This window comes from Hyperolius riggenbachi, chromosome 10 (assembly GCF_040937935.1).
Source record: "Hyperolius riggenbachi isolate aHypRig1 chromosome 10, aHypRig1.pri, whole genome shotgun sequence".
In the NCBI taxonomy this organism is placed as follows: Eukaryota; Metazoa; Chordata; class Amphibia; order Anura; family Hyperoliidae; genus Hyperolius; species Hyperolius riggenbachi.
In genome coordinates this window covers 22,878,366-22,897,356 of record NC_090655.1, presented here as the reverse complement: position 1 = coordinate 22,897,356, position 18,991 = coordinate 22,878,366, and the positions used below count along the sequence as shown (strand labels likewise).

At 45.2% G+C, this 18,991-nt stretch overlaps 1 protein-coding gene across 1 annotated transcript in view; it reads right to left on the bottom strand.

Annotated features, from left to right (window-relative positions):
• Positions 1–2,522: 2,522 nt before the first annotated feature.
• LRRC27 (leucine rich repeat containing 27) overlaps positions 2,523–18,991 on the bottom strand; it is a 93,930-nt gene continuing 77,461 nt past the window's right edge. Inside the window, exons 9-11 of the mRNA XM_068255057.1 lie at positions 12,451–12,593; positions 5,543–5,669; positions 2,523–2,734 (exon numbers count right to left, since the gene is read on the bottom strand). Of these exons, the coding sequence (XP_068111158.1) occupies positions 2,630–2,734; positions 5,543–5,669; positions 12,451–12,593 (375 nt within the window). The 3' untranslated portion in view covers positions 2,523–2,629. The remainder of the gene's footprint in view (positions 2,735–5,542; positions 5,670–12,450; positions 12,594–18,991) is intronic.

Sequence of the window (18,991 nt, the reverse complement as noted above, 5' to 3'; positions counted from 1 at the left end):
AGAAAAGGGGATTCATGGCAGTGACTGCAAGCCAGATAACTAGAGATTAATAGGTGTTGGGGGGGGGGGGGGGGGTTTGGGGGCTCTGGGGTGCCTCTTGTGCCAGGTAAATGGAAGAGAAATTGTATGGTGTGTACCAGGCTTTAGTCTAATAGCAATCAGTGTGTGACAGCTGGGGTGGGAGGGATGGAGGGGCACGCTTTGGCGTCTCAACCTTGGGTGCTGGAGGACCTTGTCCCAGCTCTGCCAGAAGGCCTGTTTTTGGTGGTGCGCTACCGCCATAAACAGGGCCTCAATCATTTTGAGAGAAGTATGAAATTACATAGTTACATGCTTAGTTTGGTTACAGGAGAACTGAAGCGAGAGGTATACGGAAGCTGCCATATTTATTTCCTTTTAAGTAATACCAGTTGCCCGCCAGCCCTGCTGAGCTATTTGAATGCAGTAGTGAAGCACGCGCTTCACCCCTCCTCTGGAATGCCCTCCCACAACACATCCGTCACTCGCCAACCTTTGTTGCCTTTAAACGCTCTCTAAATACACACTTGTTCCGACAAGCATATGCTCTACCTTAAACCACTTCCCTTTGTCCTAAGACCAAATTGCACTCCTACTAGGTATCCTAAAACACACAGCCTCTATACATTTGCTGCATACTACCCCTCCTCCTGTCCCCCCCCCCCCCCTCCCATTCCCTTTAGATTGTAAGCTCGCCAGGGCAGGGCTCTCTCCCCCTTTTGTGTCTTGGTAACCATTATACATTTTATTCATCATGTTACTTTTATCACTGTCATTACCAATTCTATAATTTGTATTTTGTATCATTCTTTGTATTTTGTCACTAATTCTGTATCTTGTATATTGGTGTACACCATTGTCTGTATTATGTACCCCATGTTTGTTTCTTGCTTTGTACAGCGCCACAGAATATGTTGGCGCTTTATAAATCAATAATAATAACAATAATAGTAGTGTGAATCACACCAGAAACAAGCATGCAGCTAATCTGGTCAGATCTGACAGTAATGTCAGAAACACCTGCTGCATGCTTGTTCAGGGGCTATGGCTAAAAGTATTAGAGGCAGAGGATCTGCGGGTTAGCCAGGCAACTGGTATTGTTTAAAAGGTAATAAATATGGCAGCCTCCATATACCTCTCACTATAGTTCTCCTTTAAAAAACAAACAAACATTCATCCATCAACTTCAACCAGAGAACACCCCCCCCAAAAAAAAAGAACAAACAAAAAACAAACATAAAACGAATAAACAAAATAATTTGGACCGCACTGAACCCACACATATCCTAGTTGATCCAGATTGAGGCCAAAATCCCTTACAAGGCCTGGGCCAATTATCCTTAAAAAGGAAAAAATTCCTTTCTGACTCCAGATGACAATCAGATAAAATCCTTGGATCAACTCTACTGGGAATTACCTAGTAATTATAGCTGTGTGACTGTCCTTCAATGCAAGGAAAGCACCCAATCCCTCATTCAGTGCAAATCTAGAAAGTGCCACAAATGACGTCCTGTGGTAAGACACATTTTAATAACTCTTAGGCTGCTTTCACAGTGGGACGTTACAGGCGCACGTTAGTGCAGCCTGTAACGCTCCCCCAACGCACAGCAATGTAACACAAGTGGGCTGTTCACACTGCCCACATTGCGTTACATGTAACGCTGCACGTTGTAGTGAAAGTGTAGCATGCTGTGCGTTCGTTAGACTGTTTGCACATGCTCAATAGTGGGTGGAGAGGAGGAGGGGAGATACCGCTACAGTAGCCGCACACATGGCTACTTAATATGCACTGCACTGGCGGCCGCTGATTGGCCGGTGGGACTACATGATGCGAAGTGTCTCGCTCTGCATCACGTGGTCCCGCCGGCCAATCAGTGCCACTCTGGGAGACCTTATGCGGATAGAGCCGCCTAACGCGGCTCACTCTACCGTCCTCTCCCGCCCCACCATGCGTTGTGTTAGGGGCATGTTATGCGACCTTAACGTAGCACCTAACGCAACGTCTTAGTGTGTAAGTAGCCTTAAGGTAGCCATACATCAGGTGACTTGGCAGACGATCGACCAGCTGACTTGATTGTTATAATCAAATTGGATGAGAATTGGTGCTGCCAAGTGCATGCCAGACCGACAATGCAGCCAATTTTAGGAAAAACAGGGCGCTTATCTCAAATGAGATAATTCCTTTGAGGCTACTAATGGGTTAAAATGTACCCCAGGTGACATGTGACATGATGAGGTAGACATAAGTGTACAGTGCCAAGCATACAAATAACTAGGCTGTGTTCCTTTTTTTTATTTTTCTGCCTGAGAGAGTTAAAAATCCAGGTATGCAAGTGACAGTTTCTCTCCTGTCGAGACCTAGTCGGACTACAGCATAATCTTCACTGATATGGTATTACAAGCCTAAAACTTTTGCCTGGAAGAGAACAGCTTCTGAGGGCAGGGGATAGATAAAAAACGGTCAATAGTTCATATAAAGTCATTTTCAGGCGTAGGAGGATGGATAGAATAGTTTATCTCATCAGTTTATTTTCACCTCGCGTTTCCTTTAAATTAAAATAGAGTCCATTCAATGCATGGTTGTAAATACATTTGGGGTTTTTTCTCTTGGCTAGGTGTTGGGGGAGATCTCTCCGGTGAAGGCAGTAAGTCGGTATTCCAATGGGGTATCCTGCTCCCTCTTTCTCTGTAATATTTCTGCTTGAAGCAATGTGGCCTGGAGACACACAAAAGAAAGAACGAGAATATGAATTATACTAGTAGATCTAAGCCCGTTTAAAAACGGCTCTAGGACTCTCGCGCCGCCGCCACCGCTGCTTGTCAGCGCGCGCACCGGTCAGCCCGCCTCCCCATTCATTAATATACCACAGGAACTCCAGAGTAGGGATGCTCATTTGGAATGTGTGGAATTGAAATTTCCAAATGGAAAACAGAAATTCCGAGCGGAACTCGGAAAACAGAACTCGGAAATACTGCAATACTGCAACTTTAGGTAATTACATAACTCGAAATCAATGGACCAATCAGAGAATGCAGAAACAACTAGGAAGTATTTAGCCAATCAGAGAATGCAGAAACAACTAGGAAGTATTTAGCCAATCAGAGAATGCAGAAACAACTAGGAAGTATTTGGCCAATCAGAGAATGCAGAAACAACTAGGAAGTACAGTATTTAGCCAATCAGAGAATGCAGAAACAACTAGGAAGTATTTGGCCAATCAGAGAATGCAGAAACAACTAGGAAGTATTTAGCCAATCAGAGAATGCAGAAACAACTAGGAAGTATTTAGCCAATCAGAGAATGCAGAAACAACTAGGAAGTATTTGGCCAATCAGAGAATGCAGAAACAACTAGGAAGTATTTAGCCAATCAGAGAATGCAGAAACAACTAGGAAGTATTTAGCCAATCAGAGAATGCAGAAACAACTAGGAAGTATTTGGCCAATCAGAGAATGCAGAAACAACTAGGAAGTATTTAGCCAATCAGAGAATGCAAAAACAACTAGGAAGTATTTGGCCAATCAGAGAATGCAGAAACAACTAGGAAGTATTTGGCCAATCAGAGAATGCAGAAACAACTAGGAAGTATTTAGCCAATCAGAGAATGCAAAAACAACTAGGAAGTATTTGGCCAATCAGAGAATGCAGAAACAACTAGGAAGTATTTGGCCAATCAGAGAATACAGAAACAACTAGGAAGTATTTAGCCAATCAGAGAATGCAAAAACAACTAGGAAGTATTTAGCCAATCAGAGAATGCAGAAACAACTAGGAAGTATTTAGCCAATCAGAGAATGCAGAAACAACTAGGAAGTATTTAGCCAATCAGAGAATGCAGAAACAACTAGGAAGTATTTAGCCAATCAGAGAAAGCAGAAAAGACTAGGAAGTATTTAGCCAATCAGAGAATGCAGAAAAGACTAGGAAGTATTTAGCCAATCAGAGAATGCAGAAAAGACTAGGACGTATTTGGCCAATCAGAGAATGCAGAAAAGACTAGGACGTATTTGGCCAATCAGAGAATGCAGAAACAACTAGGAAGTATTTAGCCAATCAGAGAATGCAGAAACAACTAGGAAACAACTAGGAAGTATTTGGCCAATCAGAGAATGCAAAAAATAACAAAAAAAAACTACTCGGAAACCCGAATTCAGAAATTGGATTTCTGCAGAAATACTGGATTACCACAACTCGGTAATTTTAGCCCAATCACAGAACTCGGAAGCATTGGACCAATCGGAGAAGGCAGAGTCAACTCGGAAGTATTTGGCAAATCAGAGAATGCAAAAAATGACCCCCAAAAATACCACTACTCGAAAATCCGAACTCGGAAACTGATCGGAAATCCGTAAAATCGGTAATCGATATTGGCGGAAATTGGAATTTTTGCGGAATCGGAAATTTACATTTTCGACCATCCCTACTCCAGAGTGATAATTCAAACTTTATGACACCTCCTCGTAGACATCGTCTTATCGTATAGCTTTTCATCATATGCTCTGTTTCTATTACCAGTGTTTGCTTGGGGGTTGTTTTAATGTTTAACCATTTCTGCCGCCCGGACGTGATCCTCACGTCCAGGTGGCTGCTCCCGATCACCGATCCGTGTCCCCAGCAGAAAAACCGAAGCGCTCTTACTAAAGGCTTCAGTCTTTCTGCAAAAAAAAAGTTTCCCCGTACTCCTTGTGATCAAGAAGCACAAGGAGAAAAAAATAAACTCAAGTTGGCCATCTTGTGGCCAAATAGTAAAACTACATCTACATATATTTTACATTACAATTTACACATATAATAACATTAAAAATTAACTGTTTATTTCCCACACCAAAATATTACCCAAATAAAATTTTTAATGGGAAAAAAAAATTACAATAAAAAAAACCAATCATAAATAGTTACCTAAGGGTCTGAACATTTTAAATATGCATGTGAAGGTGGTACACTGCGAATATTTTTAAAATTATAAGCTTGTAAATAGTGATGGATGCAAAACGGAAAAAAATGCACCTTTATTTCCAAATAAAATATTGGCGCCATACATTGTGATAGGGACAAAATTTAAATGGTGTCATAACCGAGACAAGCGGGCAAATAAAATACATAGGTTTTAATTATGTTAGCGTGGATTATTTTAAAGCTATAATGGACGAAAACTGAGAAATAATGAATTTTTTCCATTTTTTTTCTTATTAATCCGGTTGAAATGCATTTATAAAAAAAATCTTAGCAAAATGTACCACCCAAAGAAAGCCTAATAAGTGGTGGAAAAAACAATGATATAGATCAATAAATTGTGATAAGTAGTGATAAAGTTATTAGCGAATGAATGGGAGGTGAAAATTGCTCTGATGCAGAAGGTGAAAAATGCCAGCGGGCTGAAATGGTTAATGGAGATCTCCTTGAACCATAGTAATGAAATGCTGTGGTCTTTAAACTCTGACCTGTTCCACCCACACACAGGGATGTCTGTTTTGGGTGGTGTATCTCGTTAACATATTTTTAGTGACATTTATTGCAGCCTACCATCTCTAATTCTTTTCTGGCCGCCTCCATCTCTTCCTGTGCTGAATGCTTGGGGTTTCTCTTCCTCTCCTGCATGGTCTGGATATGCTGTCTGATGCGGTGTTCCAGTTTGAGGTCTCTGGATGCCCTGCACATAAGAAATAAGACACATTGCCAAATTATAACACAATGATTCTCTTGTTTACAGAAAGAGAAGGTGACCCGGTGTTTAGAACGAATGGCTGCCAAAGGAACATTCAGAAAAAAGTTTGCCAAGGGGAGCCATTTGCAGACTATATTTGGTGCATACGGCAGTTTTGCGATATTTCCGAACTGAAGCAGCGCATCTTTTTATAAGCAAATCTGAAGTGGAATTAAAATAAAAAAACAGAGGGAAGGCTTCCCGCTTGTCTCATGGTTCCCTCGTCCCAGCGCTGTCACCCACCTTATAATGTGCCGCCACAGGAGACTCCAGAAAGCTCAGTTGTTCCGAGGACGAGCAGTTCTGTACTGCGCATGCGCAAGAGAGAGCGCGTTCCGGAAGTCTTACAGAGCAGTATTCGACCAATGGGTCGAATACATCTAAAGGGAGTGACAGCGCTGGAACGAGGGGACCAGGAGAGGCGCAGGAAGGTTCTATAGGACCTTCCCTGTCCATAGGTAAGTATGTTGGGTTTTTTTTAAATCCACTTTAGATTTGCTTTAAAGTATATCTAAAATGAATCAACATGTCCAACATACTAATTGACTGACCCTGATAGCCTTTCATCACTGTAAAGCCTGGCACACGCTTTCAATTTTACCACCTCCTTGTAGGATGAAAGTTCACCTACACAATCTGTTCATAGTATTCAATATCTGCTGATCCTGTCCTGGTACTACAGTGGAAACCCTTTATAGCAAACTCCAAGGGACCAGCAAAAGTAGTTTACTATATCACAATTTCTACACACGCATTTGCTGGGACCTGAGGACTGAGTTTACTATATCCAGAGGTTTACTATACTAGTTTGCTATAACAAGATTATACTGTACATGAAGATGGTAAAATTCAAAATTGGATGTGTGTACCAGGCATTAGGCTCGGTGCACACTATGCCTGATGCAGAACGGCCCATTCACAGCATTTCCCGTGTGGATACCCTGTGTCCGACACAGTGTTCCTCAAATGTCCCTCATCTCCTTCACAACACGTACCGTTGTGCATGCTGCTTGGGGCCACCGCTGCCACCAAGCACAGCAAAAGCATAATCAACTTCTGAGGCTCCCAACTGGATTGAAACAGACTGGTCCGCTAAGTGATGGACCAATGAGAATCCTCCCTGGGGAGGTTGAATTCCCATTGGTCTGTTTCAATCCAGTGTGCAGCCCCAGTGGATATTGGGTTGCCATTGGTATAGGAGCTCTTGTCCCCAGCCTGGTGGTTCAGAAGAAGTTGGCAAAAGAAGGTAGAAGACATAAGGTGACAGAAGAACAGAGGACTGCGGACACTGTCAGTTCCCATAGACTTTCATTGCGTCCATCAGCATGTGTGATGTCTGGAAAAATCCTGAAGGTTGGGATTTTGCATAGAAAACGTACAGGTGTGAGGGGTTTCCATATTTCACCTGGGGATCTGTTAAATGTTTCTGCGTTCTGTGAATTGGGCAAAATGGGTCTGTTTTCCCAGCAAATGTGAACGTAATCCTCCAAATTACTTAAAGAGAACCCGAGGTGTGTTTAAAGAATGTTATCTGCATACAGAGGCTGGATCTGCCTATACAGCCCAGCCTCTGTTGCTATCCCAAACCCCACTAAGGTCCCCCTGCACTCTGCAATCCCTCATAAATCACAGCCGTGCTGTGAAGCTGTGTTTACATCTGTAGTGTCAGTCTCAGCTGCTTCCCCTAAATAAAATTAGGCCGGGGCATAAATTTGGGCACTGATGTCATTTTATTGATTCCAAAACCTTTAGAACTAATTCTTGGAACTCAAATTGGCCTGGTAAGCTCAGTGACCCCTGACCTACATACACAGGTGAATCCAATTATAAGAAAGAGTATTTAAGGGGTCAATTGTAAGTTTCCCTCCTTTTTCAATTTTCTCTGAAGAGTAGCAACATGGGTCTTAAAACAACTCTCAAATGACCTGAAGACAAAGATTGTTCACCATCATGGTTTAGGGGAAGGATACAGAAAGCTGTCTCAGAGATTTCAGCTGTCTATTTCCACAGTTAGGAACATACTGAGGAAATGGAAGACCACAGGATAAGTTCAAGTTAAGGCTCAAAGTGGCAGACCAAGAAAAATCTCTGATAAACAGAAGCGGCGAATGGTGAGAAATCAGATTCGACCCACAGACCAGCACCAAAGACCTACAATATCATCTTGCTGCAGTTGGAGTCACTGTGCATCGTTCAACCATTCGGACACTTTACACAAAGACTCTATGCAAGAGTGATGCAGAGGAAGCCTTTTCTCCACTTACAGCACATACAGATCCACTTGAGGTATGCTAAAGCACATTTGGACAAGCCAGCTTAATTTTGGAATAAGGTGCTGTGGACTGATTAAACTAAAATTTAGTTATTTGGGCATAACAAGGGGCTTTATGCATGGAGGAAAAACACAGCATTCCAAGAAAAACACCTGCTACCTACAATAAAATATGGTGGTGGTTCCATCACGCTGTGCGGCTGTGTGGCCAGTGCAGGGAATGGGAATCTTATCAAGGTTGAGGGATGCTTGGATTCCACTCAGTATCTGCAGATTCTGGAGACCAATGTCCAGGAATCAGTGACAAAGCTGAAGCTGCACCGGGGCTGGATCTTTCAACAAGCCAACGACCCTAAACACTGCTCAAAATCCACTAAGGCATTCATGCAGAGGAACAAGTACCATGTTCTTGGAATGGCCATCTCAGCCCCCAGACCCGAATATAATTGAAAATCTGTGGTGTGAGCTGAAGAGAGCTGCCCATGCTCGGAAGCCATCAAACCTGAATAAACTAGAGATGTTTTGTAAAGAGGAATGGTCCAAAATACCTTCAACCAGAATCCAGACTCTCATTGGAACCTACAGGAAGCGTTTAGAGGCTGTAATTTCTGCAAAAGGAGGATCTACTAAATACTGATTTCATTTCATCTTTTTTGTGGTGCCCAAATTTATGCCCCGGCCTAATTTTATTTAAACAATTATTGCACACTTTCTGTAAATCCAATAAACTTCATTTCACTTCTCAAATGTCACTGTGTGTGTCTCCTATATGATATATTTAACTGACCTTTTTTTATCGTTACAACCAAAGATTTATTCAGGAAAATCATGACAATTAACAAGGTTGCCCAAACTTTCGCATCCCACTGTATAGAGAGAGTTTAGCCTCATTTGTAAGTTGTAATTTGATCTCTCCCCTGTGTTACCTGACTGCCATGGCAGAGATGGTAGAAAATCTTATTTGAAAGCACAGGATGGTAACAATATAGCCATTTGGTTCCCAACTGATTCTGAGCTAAGTGCGTCTGCCATACTGTAACCGACCTCTCCCCTGATTTTGACTACTTTCTTATTTATACAGTTTCAAAATTTTTAAGTGTCTTCATAAATTTAATTCACAAAATTTGTGTTCTAGTCTTATTTATATGCAGAGTGTCTACCAGGCTTTTATTCTGTCATATTTTGGTAAATTATGGATTGGAGGCCGAAAATTCTAGAAAAAAATGTACCGCTTTTGACTCATAATTCCAGACAGAAATGCACCGCCAGAGAGGTTAAAGAGACTATGTAACAAAATGTTCAGCCTTATTTCTTCTATTCTATAAGTTCCTCTACCTGTTCTAATGTGGTCTGGATGACTGCAGCCTTTTCTAGTTGCACTGTTTCTGTAATATATCTAATCATCTTTTCTTTGTCAAGCTTTGTCGATCCAGGGGGGAATGCACTGCCTCTGCTGTGATAGGGAGAAGTTATGCACACCCCCTGCAGGCTCTGTGTGAGTGCTTTGTTTATTAGTCACAGACAGGGTCTCTGCTCTTAATTTCAGCTTGTCTGAGGGGGAAGGGAGCTGCCCATGCTGAGAAAATGTGAGAAATCATTGACTGGAGTGCAGAAAATTAACTATGTAATAACAACTTGTACTATACTGTAACATGATATATACTGTATGTACACATACATCACTTCCTGGTTAGCAGCCAAGTTTGTTTTGTAAACACTGCCTAAAACTGGCAAAGAGGGATCCAGGAGATCACAGTGACTCGATTGGTATGTTTTTTATTGTACAAATCGGACAGTACAGATTCTCTTTACATCACTAGCAAAAAAATACTTAAAAGACAACTGTAGCGAGAGGTATATAGAGGCTTCCATATTTATTCCCCCTTAAGCAATACCAGTTGTCTGAGTTGTCTGGCAGTCCTGCTGATTTATTTGGATGCTGCAGTGTCTGAATAGCACCAGCAACAAGCATGCAGCTAATCTTGTCAGTTCCGACATTAATGTCGGGAACACCTGATACGCTGCATGCTTGTTCAGGGACTATGTATAAAAGTATTAGAGTCAGAGGATCAGCAGGCCAGCCAGGCAACTGGTATTGCACAAAAGGAAAAAAAAAACATGGCAGCCTCCCTACAGTTGTCCTTTAAAATAGATTTTATAGTACCTTTTCAACTACTTTTTAGTGCTTTTTCAATTGCTGAAATGTTGTTCTAAACAAAAGATGAAAAATTATCTCAACTCAAGAGAAAAAGTTAATTGCATACGGGCCCTTATTCAATTCACTTTTCTCCTGTTTTCTCCTTGGGGATACTTTCACACCTTATCAATAAAATGCCTTTAAATAGACACTGTAACATCAAAAACATCCCCTGGGGGGTACTCACCTCGGGAGGGGGAAGCCTCAGGATCGTAATGAAGCATCCCACGCCGTCCTCTGTCACACGGGGCTCTCGCTGCAGCCCTCCGTACAGCCGCCGACAGATCCGACTGTTGATTCAATATTTACCTTTCCAGGCTCCAGCGGGGGCGCTGTGGCGGCTTTCGGCTCCGAAGTAGATGGAAATACCCGATCGGCGTCGGGTCCACTCTACTGTGCAGGCGCCGGAGACTTGCGCCTGCGCAGTAGAGCAGACCTGACGGCGATTGGGTATTTCCGCCTACTTCGGAGCCGACAGCCGTCAGAGCGCCTGCGCAGGAGCCGGGAAGGTAAATATTGACGACGACGCTGTACGGAGGGCTGCAGCGAGACCCCCGAGGGATGGATAACGGCGTGGGAAGCCTCATTAGGATCCTGAGGCTTCCCCCACCCGAGGTGAGTACCCCCAGGGGAGGTTTTGATGTTACAGATTCTCTTTAAAGCCACCAGCAAGCAAGAAAATACCCGGATTCATTTTGATAGTCCTTTTTACCTACTTTTGCAATTGCAGACTAGTGCTCAAAAGTTATTTTACAGTTAATGGGAACCATCAGAAGTCTTTGGGACCCCAAGTGCTCTTGAAGACAGGCGGCTCTGTACTGATCATGCGAGTGGGCGTGCTCATGCAGGTGCAGTACGGAGTGGCCCTTCTTCAGGAGCACTTGGGGTACTACAGACTTCGAATCCTCCTGCGGAGGTAGAGAGCAGTATTCGACTGATCAGTCAAATACTGCTACCGGGGGAGTCAGCACTGGAACAAGGGCCCCGTGATAGGAGCGGGAAGGTTCTATGCAGAGTTCCCCAACCCTGTCCCCAAGGCCCACCAACAGAACATGTTTTGCAGGAAACCACAAACATTCACAGGTGAGGTAATAAGTTTTGCAGCAAAGCTGATTAAAGGGACTCCAAGTAGTGAGTAAAAACAAAATCAGAACTTACCTGGGGCTTTCTCCAGCCCACCGTAGGTCGGGAGGTCCCTCAGTGTCCTTCTGGCTCCTCTCCCAGTCCCTCCGCAGAAATGACATCTGGCGGCTCCCGGCGACACTGGGCCCGAGTGTCAGGCTCCCTCTTCCTGAAAGATGATGTTAGTCGTCATCACTGCGGCCGGTGTGACAGTACTGCGCATGCGTGGTTTCATCGTGCATGCGCAGCACTGTCACGCTGGCCGCCGTGATGACGCAAGGCGGCCGGCGTGATGACGACTAACGTCATCTTTAAGTAAGAGGGAGCCCGAAACTCGGTCCCGGTGTCGCAGGGAGCCATTTCTACGAAGGGACTGGGAGAGGAGCCAGAAGGACGCTGAGGGAACTCCCGACCTACGGTGGGCCGGAGAAGGCCCCAGGTAAGTTCAGATTTTGTTTTTAATCACTGCGTGGAGTCGCTTTAACTACCAGTGTCGGTTTCCACAAAACACGCACTGTTGGTGGGCCTTGAGGACAGGGTTGGGGAACTCTGCTCTATAGGACCCAGAGCCTTCCCTCTCTTTAGGTAGCAACTGGTATCTGTTTTGGTTTTGTTTTTGTTCCCATTATTGTTAAACAGAAGAAGCAAAATTATCTCCTAGGAGAAACCTCAAGAGAATAAGTGAATTGGATATGGGCCCTGATCTAATATCCACTAGGGCCATCATGTGGCAAGGTGGTAAATGATCAGCATAATGTAGATATCAAACATTTACCCCATCGAATGGCATATAATAAACAGCATTCCCACAGGGACCTCTTTTTCTTCACCGTGAACCCCCCACATATTTTTAGCAGTATCCTGAAAGCTCTCACCTATAAGGCAATTGGCACTCCATGTATTCTGAGCCTTCGAGCAAACGGTATTTAGTTACAAGGTGATACTGTAAATCGGGCGACGTGGCAATGTACATAGTGCAGATGCTAGCTGGCTGCTAGCAACAGTGAGGAACTTTCCATTTGCTATTTGTGACTTTGATACAGTGCCAGGCCCAGCATGTGTCTCTGCCACGGGGCATCTAGTGACACCGTTTACATTTTAACGCCATGAATATGGCCAGTGTTGATTAAACAAACCTTGCTTTCTCCATCTCTTGCAGCGATTTCACTGACATGATCCTTGGCATCATCTCCCCGCTTTCCAATCCTAGAGTCTTCTGCTTATCCCAGTCTTGGGCCGGATCCAGGTCCGTGGCATATGGAGGAAGAGCGGTGGGCACCTAGGCATGCGAAATGACAGGGATACCAATAAAAAGGACAACTGTGTCTCCGCTCACTGAAATGTACCCTCCTGAGCTGATGCACAGAAAGCTCAGCGGCAATAAAGGGGCACTATGGCGAGAAATTGTAAAATTTTAAATATGTGCAAACAAACAAATAAGAAGTACATTTTTTCCAGAGTAAAATGAGCCATAAATTACTTTTCTCCTATGTTACTGTCACTTACTGTAGGTAGTAGAAATCTGACAGAAGTGACAGGTTTTGAACTAGTCCATCTCTTCATGGGGGTATTCTTAGGGATTTATTTATTTTCAAAAGCACTTAGTGAATGGCAGTTGCTCTGTCCAACTGCCAAAAAACTGTAGCGAGCAGGGAGGCTGGCCAGCATCATTGTTTGAATCCTTTTTAGGGAATATCTTTATAAAGAGTAAAAGCCTTGCTGAGAATCCCCTATGAAGAGATGGACTAGCAATGAAGACATGTCATTAATGTCAGAAACACCTGATGTGCTGCATGCTTGTTCAGCGTCTATGGATAAAAGTACTAGAGGCAGAGGGTCAGCAGGAGAGCCAGGCAACTGGTATAGCTTATAAGAAAATAAATATGGCAGTCTCCGGCCCTCCATATGCCTCTCATTACAGTTGTCCTTGTGTAACCTCACATGTGTACGCCTATGCAGCAGCCTGAAAGTGACATATAGGGCTTGATTCACAAAGCGGTGATAACTCAGTTATCACGCCTAAAAGACTTTAGGCGTGATAAGCGGTGCAAAGCTGAGTTATCACCGATTTGTGCTGCTCTTCGCGCGAAGCTCCCGCGCGCAAAGTTTTGCGCGCGTAGCGCACCGCGCTGCGCGCGCAAAGCCCCATAGGGCTCAATGGACGCTGCGCGCGAAGCACGGCACACTGCGCGCGCAGCGCGGTGCGCTACGCGCGCAAAACTTTGCGCGCGGGAGATCGCGCGAGTTTCTTCTTATCACTCCTAAACTGAGTTTAGGCGTGATAAAGGGCTTTTCACAGGCGTGCAAACACTTTGCACCGCTTTGTGAATCAAGCCCATAGAGTCATTCTTTAGTCTTTTACCTTATAATATTGCAGTTATTTTGAATATGAAGAACTGTTTTTTTCAGAGCAATTGTTAAAGAGACACTTAACAAGGAACTCCACTGAAAATCATGTAATAAAAAGTGCTTCATTTTTACAATAATTCTGTATAAATGATTTAGTCAGTGTTTGCCCATTGCAAAAGCTTTCCTCTCCCCGATTTACATTCCGACATTTATCACATGGTGACATTTTTACTGCTGGCAGGTGATGTCACTGGAAGGAGATGCTGCTTGCTTATTTGGCCGTTGGAAACAGCTGTTTTCCCACAATGCAATGAGGTTCACAGACAGTGGGAGGGGTTTCACCACGATATTAGCCATACAGAGCCCCCTGATGATCTGTTTGAGAAAAGGTAAAGGTTTCTCATGGGAAAGGGGGTATCAGCTACTGATTGGGATGAAGTTCAATTCTTGGTTACAGTTTCTCTTTGAGCCTAATAAAAAAAAAAAAATCAGTTTTACTCACCTGGGGCTTCTACCAGCGCCCTGCAGCCATCCCGTGCCCTCACAGTCACTCACGGATCCACCTGTGCCCTGCCGCCACCTAATTTCGATGCGCTGACAGGCCCGGCGACGTGTAGTCTTCTTCACGTTCCAGTCCGCAATAGCGCTATTGCAGATGGGAACACGAAGAAGGAGACGTGTGGCCAGGCTTGCGCAGGCGTAGTGAGCCCGTCGGCTGAAAGTAGCTGGCGGCAGGGGACAGGAGGATTCGCGGATGACTGCAGGGGGCTGGTAGAAGCCCCAGGTGAGTAAAACTAATTTTTTTTTTTACAGGCTTAAAGGAATTGTCAGGCAAAAAAAAATAAAAAATGAGTTTTACTCACCTGGGGCTTCTACCAGCCCCCTGCAGCAGTCCTGTGCTCTCGCAGTCACTCACTAATCCTCTGGTCCCCCCCCCAACCCCCCCCCCTGCTGCCAGCTAGTTTCGTGTTTTGCCGACCTCGGGGTAGGCGGGCCGCATTGCGTACATTTTTACGCATTCCCGCAGGTGCAGGAACATTAACGCATACATTGTTACGCGGTAGCGTTGAAATGCGTAAATTTTCGCGCGTTACATAAGGAACGCGTAAAAATGTATGCGTTAATGTCCCTGCACTAGCAGGAATGCATAAAAATGTACGCAATGCGGCCCGCCAACCCCGAGGTCGGCAAAAATGAAACTAGCTGGCGGCGGGGGACTGGGGCAGCAGTGAGTGACTACGAGGGCACAGGATGGCTGCATGGGGCTGGTAGAAGGCCCTGGTAAGTGAACCTTTTTTTTTTTTTTTTGCCTGACGATTCCTTTAAGGATCCCTTTAAAACGTATATATACAGCAGAGTCCCTGTTAACTGGAATTCAGGCAACCGGAAGTCTCAACTAACCGGCATGCCTGATGGATAACGGGGACCTTTTTTCCAGAGGGTTTTGTAGGCATTTAAAATACTCACCGAGCCTCCAGCGATGTGTTGTAGTCTCTCTGCCGCTCCTAGCGGTTTTCCAGCACCGTGCACTGCAGGTCAGCTGACACGCCGGCTTACGTGCACAGAGGTCTCCAGAAACTTGGTAGGAGCTGCAGGGAGACTACAAGACATCGCTAGAGGCTCCGTAAGTATTTCGGGGGGCTTGTTGTGCTTTTTTTGTCCCATTGCTCAAGCAACCGGCAAGTGCATGTATACGGCATCAGGCGATCCCGCTGGTGCCGGATACCGTGGACTCTGATATATTTGTGAACTTATCCACATATGCATACATTCCTCCGACTCACTATGGACACATTGTGCCCCTTAACAGGGTCCTTTGATGTTTTTGGCCAAGAATGCAAAACTATCTGTGAAAAGAAAGTCCTTGGGCAAGACAAAGAAAGCCCTTGAGAAGACAGATTTGTTCCAAAAAGATACATTGGCTGCTGATAATATGCAGCAGGTGTTGAAAGGCCGTTAGGAAAAAAAAAGTCTTGTTTGTTCAGCTAGAGTGGGAAAGCGGTAATTAATGTACAATTATAGGAGGTGCTGTATAATTGTATTAGGGAGTTAGCTCAATATGTTTAGGCCTAATTCATCCGTATGAAGAGGGTGTATTGTGGTGAATAATTTAGGTGTAATTAAACCGCGGCGAATAGGCCGGAGGGCGCGTTCTGCGCTTGCTCTCTCACATCCCCACCTCGCTGCATTTTCTGTGACTATTCATTTACTATTAAGCAGGGTTCACACTTATAATTGTCAAAAAATAAAAAATGTTTTTGCATGTTTTTTGGGCATTCAAATTTGCATTTGTAGGAGAATTTTCATGTTTTCTTAGTGCAGCATATGAAAAAGCCAATGGGAATGTGCATGCTGAATATGCTGAAAAATGACCCCCTCGGCTTATATGTGAGTCAGTGGAGTAGAACAGATGGTGGAGCAGGTTTTGTTACTGGCAGAGGAGTGTAAGGATCATGTACTAGTGATCCTGCTCTTGTCAGCTGACTCCCTGTAGTGTCTGTGTCCCCCATCCCCTGAAACATGGTGTGCAGAGTGCGGTGCTCTAGACTACCTGTGTCCCTTGTCTTGTGCAGCGGCGCATGCAAGCAGCGTGTCAGCGGTGCAACAATCAGGGATTCTTCCTGTGTGGCAATCACTGTGTCTCATATCTATGATGCCATCTAGTGGCGTCTTGAGACACAGCTGTATCATCCTTGGGGAACATCTGACTATGGGGGGGGGGGAGGCTGGCCTGACAGGGGGAGCATCTGGCTACTGGGGAGGGGGCTTATATGCGAGTCAATGGGGGGGAGGCTGGCCTGACAGGGGGAGCATCTGGCTACTGGGGAGGTGGCTTATATGCGAGTCAATCACTTTTTCCTGGTTTCTCAGGGGAAAGTGGGTACCTCGGCTTATACACGGGTTGGCTTATATGCAAGTATATATGGTATTAAGTGTTGTGTTGTTTATATTATAGTGCTATTCCTTGTATTCTGTTGTACAGCACTAGTGATGTCGTGAACTGTTCGCCGAGCTGTTCGCAGCAAACAGGCCATGTGGAATGACCTCTGGATCACTTCCACATTTGTCATATTACGCATTAGTGCGCCAACGCTTTCTCGGCGGCCACGCGGCCTTGATTGCGCGCCTGCAGCCGGGAGCGCTCTGTGCATGCGGACATCACACAGAGCACTCCCGGCTGGAGAAACATGATCAAGGACATGCGGCCACCGGGAAAGCATCTGAGCACCAATGCGTAATATGATGAGTGCGGAAATGACTCCGAGGTCATTCTCCATGGCCTGTTCGCTGCGAACAGTTCGGGCCATCTCTATACAGCACCACAGAGGATGCTAGCACTATATAAATCAATAATAATAATAGTGTCTTGATCTGAGATTTTAATGCTGCAAGGCAAGAGTACTAGTAGCTCACTAAAAGGCTGTACTAACTAAGCCATTTTTATGGCAATTTTTTTTCAACGATCGTCGATTTTATTGAGCGACGTGCAATTGTTTCCACTATCTTGCAATGTGGGAACAGGCGCCTGATTACACGAATATCGTTTGGCGACGTGCGGATCACGATGGATCGGATCTTTAACCTCCCTGGCGTTCTGGACGAGCTGAGCTGAGCTCGTCCAGATACGCCGGAGGTCACCGCTCAGGCCCCGCTGGGCCGATTTGAATAATTTTTTTTTAAACACGCAGCAAGCACTTTGCTTGCTGCGTGTCCTACCCAATCGCCGCCTCTCGCCACCGATCCGCCGCAATACAGGGCTCCCCCCCGAGACCCAGTGCGCTGCCTGGCCAATCAGTGCCAGGTAGCGTTGAGGGGTGGATCGGGAATCCCAGTGACCTCACAACGTCAATGATGTTCGTCGCCATGGCGACGGGGGAAGCCCTGAAGGAAGGCCCGTTCAGAACGGGATTTCTGGACGGGTCTTTGCTCCGGCGCTGATCAGAGGGGTGGGACGGAGGAAGCAGGGGGGGGGGGGGGGGATCATATAGCTAGCGCTAGGCTAGCTACATGATAAAAAAAATCCCACCCAAAGTACGGTAATCGTTTGACCTTCCCCGTCATGAGTTGTGTATTCCGGGATCGGGGAACCTTGTTTGTCAGGAAACGTTACTATGAGGTTCCCCGATCCTTCCTCAGGTGAGAATTCAGCTTTAGCCATAAACCAAAGTGACAAAAAAACAGGTTCACTTACCTGGGACTTCTACCAGCCCCCTGCAGCTGCCCTGTGCCTGCATCGTCCTGGAACGATGCGCCGGTCCCCCACCATGGTTAAGTTTTGTTTTCACGTCAGGCCACTGCACATGCGCGGCACTGGCTGCGGACATCCTCGCTCACGCCGCCGTCCTGCGCATGCGCAGGAAGAGAAATCTCATGTAGCGCATGTGCAGGATGGCGACGTGAGCGAGGTCTGGTTGGTTTTGCTGCTCTTTATTCCCTGAGAAGGGTTAAGTAACTAATTAAGAAGGGACCCGCCCCCTTATTAACCTGGGGGAACGTGATGTTGAATGTCTATATATGTGTGCTGGCTAGTATGCTATGTACTACTGCATATTGGATGCAAAAAACGTTATTGGATAAGTATCCAAGTAAGTTGAGGGTTGAGTCCTTACTGGGAATACTAAGCCTACCGAGGTCGCACAAGGCCAGGGATGTGCAGGCACAGTGGCCGAAAAGGAAACTCAGCCGCGGCAGAGAACCGGAGCATTGTTCTATGACATCGCAGGCACAGGGTGGCTGCAGGGGGTTGTTAGACGCCCCAGGTAAGTGAAATTCTTTTTTTGTTACTATGGTTTAGGTTCCCTTTATAGGGAACCTAAACTGAGAAGGATGTGGATTTTTCATTTTAAAATAATACTTGTTGCCTGACTCTCCTCCTGATCCTGTGTCTCTAATATTTTTTAGCCACACCCCCTCAGCAAGCATGCAGATCAGGTGCTCTGACTGAAGTCAGACTGGATTAGCTGCATGCTTGTTTCAGGTGCATGAATCATACTGTACTGCAGCCAAAGAGATCAGCAGGGCTGCCAGGCAACTGGTATTGTTTAAAAGGAAACATCCATATCCCTCTCAGTTTAGGTTCCCTTTAACTGCTTAGGCACTGATTACAAAAACATGAAGGCTCAGGTTGGCTGAGGCTTTACATATTTTTCGCATAGCTGAAGAAGCACAACAGACCTTCTGCTGCATGAAAGTGATGAGAACATTCATCCCCAATGATCTGTATGTCAGCAGAGCATTGTGAGCAGCAGGAGGGTAGGCAGGGTGGGGTGTACCCCTAGACATTCAGCTGTCACCCGATCTGACTATTAAAGGCTCAGACTGTTTATC